The sequence below is a fragment of the Buceros rhinoceros genome, unplaced genomic scaffold, assembly GCF_000710305.1.
Source record: "Buceros rhinoceros silvestris isolate BGI_N320 unplaced genomic scaffold, ASM71030v1 scaffold6255, whole genome shotgun sequence".
Lineage (NCBI taxonomy): Eukaryota > Metazoa > Chordata > Aves > Bucerotiformes > Bucerotidae > Buceros > Buceros rhinoceros.
Genome location: NW_010414466.1, coordinates 52,897 through 64,194, shown reverse-complemented (window position 1 = coordinate 64,194; position 11,298 = coordinate 52,897). Strand labels below are relative to the sequence as shown.

The 11,298-nt window shown below is 40.7% G+C and overlaps 1 protein-coding gene across 1 annotated transcript in view; it reads left to right on the top strand.

Moving 5' to 3' along the window:
- Positions 1-11,298, top strand: part of TRIB2 (tribbles pseudokinase 2) — a 20,461-nt gene that overhangs the window by 591 nt on the left and 8,572 nt on the right. The window contains exon 2 of the mRNA XM_010137092.1: positions 3,669-3,961. Coding sequence (XP_010135394.1) covers positions 3,669-3,961 — 293 coding nt within the window. The remainder of the gene's footprint in view (positions 1-3,668; positions 3,962-11,298) is intronic.

The following is an 11,298-nucleotide window of genomic DNA, read 5'->3' as shown; positions in this document are numbered from 1 at the left end:
AGCGGTTCTCTAAGTAGGTCTTACCGTGAGTTCAAATCAGGAGAAAGCCTCATCTTCCCCACTCTCACTTTTCAAAATGGAGTAGGGAATCCCCAGCTGATTTTAAGGTGTTAGGACCTGTTTTTCCTGTCCCTTGTTCTGTGAGTTGGGGTACAGAACAGGATGAAGCAGTGAGGGGTGGAGGGTGGGGAGATTGACACCACTTTTATTTTAAAAGTGATTTAAAAAAATTTCCCATCCAATTAATCAGCCTGAGCTCCCTCACCCTAGAGGTTGTTTGCAAACAGCATCCTCCCCCATTGCCCAGCCGAGCAAGAATAAAACCTGCACACCTACGGTTTTTAGAAGAGCAGACAAAATAGCTATCCCACTCTTTGTAGCCTGCCTGCTTTTCTCTGCCTCCTCCCAGTTTGCTGCTACTGCTCAAAGGTGAGCTGTGGGAAAAAGAAACCCACACGCGTGCATGTCTGTGGAGGAATGTTTTTCTCTTTCTGGGCTGAGGGAATGTTTTCCTTTGTTCCTAAATTGTGGTTCTCACTGTCTCTAGTGACCCAGGCTTATGCCCAGCAAACTGAGGCAGTAGCTAGTAGTAGTTTTTATAACTACAGAGCAAATTGCAGTCTTGCAGCACATGCTGCAGTGTTTGTATTGTTCCCAAAATACGCAGTTGTGCCATTTGGCTCTCTTGGGAGAATTTCTGGTGTTGAACTAACAGCAAAATGGAAAAGCAGACATATTGTATCTTATTTGTATTCCAGGGATTAATGATAGTGTTGCTGATGGCTTCATACTTTCTTCTGCTTGATTCGTAAGAAGTTATGGACTGGGCTGTAGCAGGGAAGAAGAAAATAGTTGTTCCTGTTTGCTATTTGTAAAGACTGGAGTTCAGAGGGCAATTTAAATATGTTTACTGATTGAGTTATAAAACCCGATGTTAAGGGAACAGCAGTCTTTATGTGATTATTTTGGGGAAAAAAGGGCCCATGACTTTGCAAAGGACTAGTACTGCATGCTGAACGAAGTGCTTTGTTACTAAACTGCAACAGAAGACAAAAATTTCTAGAATGAAAGCCCCGCTTGGTGCAATAGTACTGTGCTGCACTCTAGGACATTGGCATCTTTTCATGAAATAAACAGATCCCACAAAGCTGCTGCTCTGCATGAAATTACAGGTGAACTTGCATAGCAAGTAGTAAAGCGGGGGCTCTTTGTTTCCTGTTTGGTTTGTAGGATTAAGGCACTGTTTTGGTAACAGTGTGAACAGTGTAACTACAGCTCACCAGTGGACTGTATTATTATTTTTTTTCTTCTCTTTAAGCTCTATGTTTTTTAGCTGATCCTCACAGTTTAGTAGTATCAGGTTTTCCGTATGTGTGAGGCACTACTTCTAGCTCCAAAAATATGACTCTAGCCTGAATTGGTAGTTTGTGAATGCGCAGTTGTCAGTCCTGAACTCAATTTAATGTGTGCTTTAAAATGCCTGCATTATCATGACTCCTATTTGTCAAGTAGCTTTCGGGCTTAGAGACACGCTATCTGGTGTCTTATTGAAGATGCTCTTAGTGCTTGCTTGCAGAAACAGTGGTTTGGATAACAGACACATACTGATGATTCTCAAGATTCATTTGGCTGCACCCACTGCTTGTACAGATGCTGTTATTTCCTTCAAGGCTCTGTGGCATCCAAACAATGGTAACTTCTCACTTCCAATTCCCAGCAAGAGCTAAATCAAACTGCACTTATTGGACATTTGCTGAATTGAGGCCAGGGATCGTAAAAGCTGGGATACAAAGAAGCCCTTTATAAAAGGTATTCTGAAGCTGTAGCAGAATGATAGCACTTCCCATCTCCCTCCCTTTCAAAGATGGTGCACATTCAGACCTACTTGGTTAACATTGTCTGTGAACATCAGAATGTAGCTAATTTATATCAGGATGATCTGGTTAGGAGAGAATTCTGTAAAAGCTTTTTTTCACATAAGGGTTAGAGCTACGTTCCTGCTTAAATTTTATTTTATAGCAGCTGCTTTGTAGAAGAGCTATTCACTTACAGTGTAGTAGTAATGAGTTTTGAGGTCCGAATGTCGATGAATTCTCCTCTGGAATGAATTACATACCAGTGATTTTAGCAACACCCCCTGACCATGCCGGTTCTGCTTCCCTAGCGCACCATGTCACCAGAATGCCTCAGTGCTAATCTACACCCTGTAAAATGTGTTGATCTGTTTGGCAGTCTGCCTTTAAGGTTGTTTTTGCCTGTGCTGGACTGCAGCAGCACAGGTATGGGGTGGGAGAGAAAGAGCTGTGTGAAGAGAGGCTGTCCCACTTTCTTGGATTTTGGGTCTTTTTCTGCAGAAGGAGTTTATTAGGATTGTGCCCTGAAGCATTAAATGACTCGGATTTTGAAGCCTCAGGTACATTTTGATTGAACTGTATCTCTCTCAGTTTTGAAAGCTTGTTAAAGCTTCAAAGAAAACAGGGAGATTTGTTTCTTGGAGAGGATACCAACTGCAGTTTAAAGCAGTTGGTAAGAGATCTGTGCCAGTTATGCATTTTTCTGTTCAATTAGAACAACACATGACCACCTTAAATTATTTTTAACGAAGTCGCAAAACACCCAAGAGTAAGTTACATATTACTGGAATTTTTGTGCTGGTGGAAATACTAATCCCTTGCTTTGCAGTACATCTGGAGCGGGTATAATTATAAGTAAAAATCACTCCTATCAATACTTTGCACATACTCTCTTTTAGCACACTGACTTCTGTTATTCTCAATGAAGTCTTTCTTTTTCTTGTAATGTGGGCATTTCTCAATTGACTCAAATACTGATTCATTCGTCACCACTAGATTATAGTAACTTTTTATATTTGGGTTTCCCAGCAGCCTTTTTAATTCTTCCAGCTCATTCATAAGATCAGTGATAACATACTTACTAGTAAAGGGACTCTTTGCTTTTAATGGAGCACTTGATTTAAATGCAGAGAGTTCAGGGTGGTTTTGTCTTTGCCTTTGAAGGATGTTTGTCTGTACTCCAACAGGCAGGGCTATTTCCCGGGTTGTCCTTCTGATCTTATAAACAGCCATTGTAAAACTGAGACTTTGAAAGTGAAAGTGACGTTGCTGTTTGTCGGAGAGGAAAGAAAGGCAGGAAGTAAATATGAATAGCATTAGATGCTATGTTAAAACTGAAAATCCTTAAAGCTCTAATGGGTTAATAAAATCAAGAGAAAGAGGCATGTAGATCAGGGTGAATTTAATGTGACAGCTTCTCTCAATACAAAGCTACTGGTTGAATTCCCTGTGAATTTATTTGGATGGAAAATAGAAGATAAACATGTTTCCTCCTGAGTGCTGCCCTTATACGTCACTGGTCTTCACAGCTCAATTCAGATTACATTCTAAATTTCATCAACTATTAGCTAGTGAGACTGTTTGTGCTACAAGTTTTGAAGACTGGCCTTTCCTGTCAAGGTTATGTATATGTTCTGTGTAGGGTTATGTGGTCTGTTCTGTCTTCGCCTCAGCACTGTGATCTTGTGACATCCTGTTTACATTGGTGCAGCATAAATTGTACTTAGAGATGGTTATGTCAACAGAATTAGATGTACCATAACTTCACTGTTCTTCACGTTGCTAACTCTGGCTTTACTGTCATTGTTCCTGCAGGTATTTGATATTGGCTGCTACCAGGAGTTATTAGCACCATGTTTTTGTCTGCCTGCGCATAAAAATATCAACCAAATTACTGAAATAATTCTTGGGGAGACAAAAGCATATGTGTTCTTTGAAAGGAGCTATGGGGACATGCATTCATTTGTTCGTACCTGCAAGAAGCTTAAAGAAGAGGAGGCAGCCAAACTCTTCTATCAAATAGCTTCTGCTGTTGCACACTGCCATGATGGTGGACTGGTACTGCGAGATCTGAAGCTGCGAAAGTTTATTTTCAAGGATGAAGAAAGGTAAGAGACTCCCTTACTTTCCAGGTGGAGGTGGCTGAGGTCAGATATTCAAAATTACAGGATGCTGTGCCCTTCATTGTCACTATACCATTCATTTGTGGTACACGAGGTGTTTCACTTCTTTATTTTCTTCTGCAACCTGATCATGGTATGGTTATGCCATTTTACCTTCTGGCTTAGGCTTTGGAGTAAAGTAAGTATAGAATGCAGTTTCCATCTTTTGCTTGGAGGAGCACCCTCATTCCTTCCTCCTTTCCTGGAGGAAGGCTCTACATGGATGCCTGGTGTAGGGGATCCCTATTGTAAATGCTGCTGGGTTAGAAGAGGAAAGGAGCGAAAGATCCTGTATGTTTAAGAGGGTTGGGGACTGCAATGGCTTTTTCCAGTGAGGAGGCATGAAGAGGAAGAACAGCCAAGTGGTTAATGCTGATAGGCGTTGGAGGGAAGGGCCGCCAGTGCTTTGAAGGACTGCTTTGAGGACAGCTGCTTGTTTTCCATGCTGGAAGGATCAGGAGGCTGCTTCTGAGAGTATCATGTGGTCACTAGTCATACTAGGACTGAAACTACCTTGCTGTGTTGGGTGCCTTTTTTTAGCTTTTTAATACCATAGCTGTTGTGGTACTTGGGAAACTACATTTCTTTTTTTTATTTTTCTGTTTGTTTGGGGTTTTTTTAATATCTCTTCCCTGCACACTCTCCTGTCAATAACTGAGTGGTAAATAATTTGGTAGGAAGAAGGGAAATAACACTGGATGCTCTTGGTTATGTTGCTGAAGTGCTATTTCTGATGCTGAGCTGTAGCTATAATGTTGTACCTGTGGCAACTTTGTATCTCTTTACTTGTGGAAAGAGTTGTCATTGTTTTACATCATGTATTTGTTTGTAAATTCCACATGAGGCACTGGCGTAATAAATTGTCAGCGTAATGTCAGGCTTTCACTGAGGGATTAAATTGGAAAATGACCACTACAAAAAAAAAAAAAAAGAAAGAAAAAAAAAAAGAAATGGGAACAGTCTCTGTTTGTGCTTCTTCATTTCTTGGTAGAAGATGGGGAGATGTTTTTCCCTTTTAGTCAAATGCTATAAATTGTCTGAAAGGTTGTTCAGACTATTGCAGAGTGAAATGGATGTTCTGGAAAGCTTTGTGTTTTTGTTTTTTTTTTTTTAAAAAAGCAGTGCACATCAATTCCATTTGGAGAAGTTATATGCCATGACTGAGGCAGTGAAATTTTCTACAGGCTCAGTAAGTACATTATCTGAGAATTAGAAAAAAATGGTATGCAATTCAGTCAGGAAAGTGAAATTCCTGGCCTTAAAGTAAAAAATGACAACCACCTACTCTGTTTAAATATTCTTTACTTAAATTTTATTACAAACTGGTTTTTGCAAAGTATGCTTCTCCTTTTAATCTCTTTACAAACTGAAAAATGAAAGACTTCTTAATTCAGTTCAGGCAATTCTCTGCAAAGCAAATTGCTATTCCGTATTTTTCTACCACATCCCCGATATATGTGATTATCCTTTCCTCCTCTTCAAATAGAGGGCTAAAATTAAGCTAGTTTAATGTCCCTTCAGAGAGAAGTGCAAAGCAGTGAAATGTGAATTGCACTTTCACAACTTTTATTCCAAGTTTAATAATTAAGCACCATTATAGCACTTCAGATGCGGATAAGGAGAAAACTTGCGCAAAATAGTCCAAGGAGGGATTGTTTTCTGTTGTAGCTGGTAACGTCCTAATGTTAAAATGTTTTGGGTTGTTTTTTTTTTTTTTACCTAGAGATACATGTAAACTCATGTGATTTTGCATGAAGGATGGGACTTGGAAAAGCTGCTCCAAGCAAAGGCAATGTGAGCTCAGAGCAGTGCAGTGTGAGCAGACGTGGGCCCGTGCTGAATACTTTTGAACTCCTACCTTGCTGCTTACTAGGAACTGAATGCAGCATAAGGCACAGGGCCAAATCTTTTAGCCACCCAAGAAGAGTGGTGCGTACTATAATAGGAGCATTTGCTTTTATGAATGTTTTTAATGTAACTGTCGTCTGCAAAATCACATAGTTACTCACTTTTGAACAGTGTCTTCTAATTATACAATAATTCACTTTAAAGGTCAAATAGCACTTGCTGGTTATTTTTAAGATAATCATAATGTGGTTTTCTTCTGCATGTTCCATTGATTTGTAAGTAGAGAGTTACTGTAATCCTTTCTCTGCTAAGTAAACAGAGATGAAATAGCGTGAGATAGAAATAGAACTAAACAGTGACTGTCTTTTTTCACATGCTCTGATTATCAGACTGTAATCAGTCATCACTTCCAATCTGCTGCTGTATATAGGCTGAAAAATCTTCCTGACCCTTCTGGGTTCATGGAGTTGGTTTTGTGTTGCTTGCACCCCTGCAAGCTCACGTTTCCCTGAGGCTGCTGGTGCCAGTGAGGATGTCTGTATGCTGAGCAGCCTGTCTTTAAGAAGACATTGGTGGCAGTGCCAGGAAGATGGGCGCTGCGCTATCTATAGCTCTTTGATACTGGTGATGAACCAAGGAGGAAGAAAAGAGGTGAAAATAATGTTTGGAGAAATGCATGTGAACTCCACTGCTGTGCGTTGCCTGTTCTTTAGCGGAGTTCCTTCTTTGTAGTTCTTTTCCTAACTATTTCTTCAAGTCTGTTTTTCTTCAGTTCACCTTTAGTTCCTAGCGTTTTGAAACTTTCTCTTTGTGAAGACTCTCATAGCTTTTATTTTGGTAGAACAAAAGATGGGAAATTCAGTGTGCTTGCAACCCATGAATAGAAAATGCACTTTTTTTTTCTTTTTAGTAAGATACTTGTCTGCCCTTAGCTGAGAGCTGCCAGACCAGAGGAGCCAGAGAGAATGTGGAGTATATATGGAAGCAGTTCCATTTGTTTAAAAAAGAAAATCAATGAAAGCATTTTTTAGTACATACTCCTTCCATTGATCCTAATGATATCCTGGTAGTTCGATACGAAATCAGAGCTCGTGGAGTTTTGCTGTCAGGTGTATACAGAATTAAAACTCTTTCCACCCCATTCCCATTATCTAAATTACACCTGGAATTTGCAAACTCCTGATCTAGCAGCATCATGAGTGCTCTTTGCTCCTACTGATGCCACTGCTAAGAATGCATGTTATTTGAATGTTGAAAATTGCAGTGCCTTGGGATGGCTGTACAGAACTAGGAGGAGAAAAGGTGGAAAAAAGTAATGGAAGCCGGTACTGCTGAACATTTTGTAGGGGTCCTAATCTTCCTAATCTGATGTTCTCTTGATACACTAAATCAAAGGTAGACTGTGATAGTATGTTAAGCATGTTTTAGTGATAGTATGATAGCATGTTTTTAAAAACATCAGCACTGAAAATGCAGAGTGAAAACAAGCAAAACCAATTTGTCCCTGTTTCAGGGTGCTTTGCTATAGCTTCTTTTAATCCTGAACTGCAGAATGTTGAAGATATGGTAAACTGTGTTCCATGAAATTGATGTGTGTTTTTGCCAGCCATCTTTATGGTGCTTTTTTTGTTTGTTTTCTTTTGTATTAGAGAAGTTTGGGGGGAGTGGGGGGTGGGGGCGGGGGTGGGGTGTGTTTTTTGGGCAGAGGTGTGTCTGTGGTTCTATTAGTAAACTATAGGTGAAATAGCCAGTCTTGTAGTACTGAAATTTCAGAGTTAGGCTTCTTAAAATTGCAGATGATCTTGATGAAGCAGAACTTGTAAGACATTACAGCATGGCTGGAAATGTTTTGTAAGACTGGGTTAGCAAGCAGCAGCACATTCATTAAATGAGGGCAATGACTTTCAGACCACTGAAAATGTGGGAAACACGGTCTTGCCATGCTGGGTTTCATTGGACTTTCTAAAGTACTTGTAAGGTTCTTGACCTCTTTAAAAACTGAGTCCTTAAACTTCTAAATAAAACTTGAATCCAAAACAGTGGAGATGAGATAGAAAATCATGTTTTATCTTATGTTTTCTGCTTCCAGCCGCGTTGCTCATTTTTTCTTGTCCTGGATGTTAAGCCAGGACAACATTATTGTTGTGGTGCTCTTGCTTTTGATTATTTTTGCTGTGTTCAAGCCATGGTATTGAGCTTTCCCTGTATGGCCTGTCCTCATAGTAGGCTCTTGGGCAGAGCAACTGTGCCCTTCTTCTTGCTGGTGTCCTGTAAGGATATTGCAAAAAGGGCAGGGCTTTTTGTCTTGTGCTTGTAAGAGCATTACACACAGTGTATAGCTAATAAAGCAGTTCATCAGTCTGATATATAGCAGATGCTTGAGAGAGAGCCACCTCAGAGATCTCGGAATTAAATCAAGCATTTCTGTGTTGTTTGTTACAATGGTTTTCTTAATACAGGAACATTTTTGCTGTCAGGGAATTATTAATTTCTTTAGTGCATTTTTAAGCCTTTAATTATATTAAAATATTAGCTGTCGTAATATTTGAAGCTTAAAGACCTTGTACATTCATCATACTTGTTGAAGGGAAAATGAAAATAATTTTGGTATTTAGATACTGTAATTTTCCTGTATTCTTTGAGTAAATGGGAGGCAGGTGGGATTCAATAAATATAAATAGAATTTGACATTTATTGCTTTGCACCGTAAGTGTGTAGCCAGTACAGTGCACTAATTTAGAAAGCCTGTGTTAGCATAATATTTATTTGGTAGTCTTATAGACAGTTTCTTTCTTTTTTTCCTCCAGAATTTCTCAGCTTTGAGTGGATGATGCTGTAAGGTGACCTAGTTACGTTGTTTGCAATCCTAGTGATATGAACCTGGTTACACAAAAAAAAATGCAGAATGCATATACCTACCTTTTTTCAAGTAGGCCTTTAGCTTTCTTAGAGTTAGTCGTAAGTTTCCTCCTCAGCATTTGTCAAGTTGTAATGTGGTCAGTCACTTTTTCCTTTTGGTGTTAGAACTTGCTTTTTTACTTACAGTTCCATAGATAACAGGTAAGTTAATGCTTTTCCTAAATCCTAGAAAGAGAGTCCTAATGTGGAAGAAAATCAAACAAAATAGGAGTGCTTCTTAAACCCAGTCTTCATCTTTTTTGTCATTTAAGCTCTTCACATGACCCAGAATGGGGCTGCAGGACCAAAGAACCAAACTTCTTCAATAGTAGAAAATTATAGGTCAGATTTCAGCCCAGAATTTATTATTCCTAGAATATAGGGAGGTAGGCAAATTCCTTCACTGGAAGAAAATCTGTGTCAGACACAGGACAGAGGATGAAGCAGATGCACAGCTATTCTCCAAAGAAAGGTTAATGCTTCTTTTTGCCTTCGTGTGGTTTGGTTACTAAGCCTCTTTTCTTTGTTTTTTTTTCTCCTTTTCTCCTGGTGTTCCTGGGAGCAACACCCTTTGGATTTGCTGGTATGCGGCACCCTCCCTGCCAGTCTGTGGGAGGCTATCTGCAGATGTTGAACATCACGCTAGCCCTGTGAAATGCTTAAATCTTCTCCCGAGGGCATAGATAGTCATAGAGGTTAAGTGCTGTGCCTAAGGTCGTAAACAAAAGCAAAAGCCAGGGAAAAGTTGGCTGCTGGCTGATGCTGGGATGAGAATGGGAGCTCCAGTGGACCTTGACCTGCTCAAGGCCCTTCATTGAGACTGTAAGTCATGAAAGCCTTTGCTGTAGGACCCAACTCTGGAGTTTGCAGTAGGTTTTACCCTTAGATTGCGCTGTCATTTGGTATTTGGCTCATAGTTGGACCTGTTTCTTCTTCACTCTTTCTTTGCAAAGTGAAAAAGGCAAGACTCATGTCCTAGCTCTGCTGAAGAGTGGTGTGAAGGTGCAGCTCTGGGTGATGCTTGGAATAGGAGGGAGCCCTGCTTGGGGGCCTGCATATAGGCTGGGTTGTGCTGCTGCAGGTTGTCCCCATGTCCTGCTTGGCTGTCTGACCCTCCAAGAGGTGCTTCTGGCTGAATGCTGTGTTACCTGTTGTCTGTAATGCCAGATATGGGCACCCTACCTGCTAAACATAATGAGATGCCTGCCTGTCATGGGATTGATGTCTCCAGTGATAGGTGCTTTGCAGTCCCTGAAGTAGGTGTCTCTTGAGACATGTTGCACTAAGAGTTCTACAGCCGGTCGTTTTGAAGGCATGAAAACCTCCACCCATATACTTGGTGCAGAATACTCCATACTTTTGAGCAGAGACTGAGGATGTCTGTGGATGTCTGTGCTGGAGTGAGGAGGGGAGGCAGGGAGACCAGCTAATGGCAGCTGCAGTGGACTGTCATGGTGAAATTCTTCTGCCTTTTCTTCTAATTATCCGTGTTACCACACCATGAGATTACTTGAGGCTTCAGAGGGAGTGGAAAGGCAGAGACTGTAAACAGGAGTCAACCTGGTGTGTGTTTACTCTTAAGCACCTGCTTTTTGGTAGATGTATATTGTTTGGAGACAGATTTACAGACATCTAAGCAAAAGGTTTCCAGTGGGGTTGAGAAATAATGCCACTGCTTTATCTTAGAGATGCTGAGCACTCACTGCAGGCTGAGAAAGTGTAGAGCTTTCTTCACAATATACATTCACAACATGTTAATCAAACTTTGGTCTCCTTTCCCTGTGGAGCTTTACTGTGCATCATATGAAAAGACCTAGAAAAGATGGTGAACACAGCATACAGTTGACAGCAGAGCCTTTTAAAACTGACCTTCAATGTGATCTAAAAAGATAAAAGTGAGGTGAAACAGCTGCCCTGAGCCAGATGCTTATCAATAGACTCCTCTCAGTATGGTAACCCAGCCCCTCCGTGAAGGGTCTGCATTGGATTCTAGAGCCCGCACCTACTTTTTGGGGAGCGTGTTGTCTCCTTTGGCAATAAGGGTGCGGAAGAAGTTAAGTAAATGGCATACAGGACAGGCTGTTCCTAGCAATCCCATTTGAGTGTTGTAAAGGTGAGGTCTTTGGGGCCCCAGCCTTTCCTGGAGGCATATGAGGGGATGATATCAGAGCATTTTTTAAGAGGAATTCTGTAGAAGAAAAGCCAGTTTAAAACAACTTAAAAGCTCTAAGCTGCTGGGTCCTGCACGTCAGGAAGGGGGTGCAGGGCAGGGCTGAGTGTGCTGGGTAGCATCCCTTTGGAGGAAGGGTGGAGTATGTGTAATTTTTAGAGGCTTCCTCATTCTGCGGAAGTACCAGTGAGGGAATCTTCCCTTAGGAACAAAGTTCATCCTGTAAACCTGTGCTGCCTGCAAGTCCCAGTTGTCTTTCGAAACATATCCTTGAGCCTGTTTCATTATGCAAGAGACATTTCGTCTGACAGCCTTTGTGCAGGGTTTGTTTTTTGATTTTTTTTTTTTTTTTTTTTTTTGGTTTTTT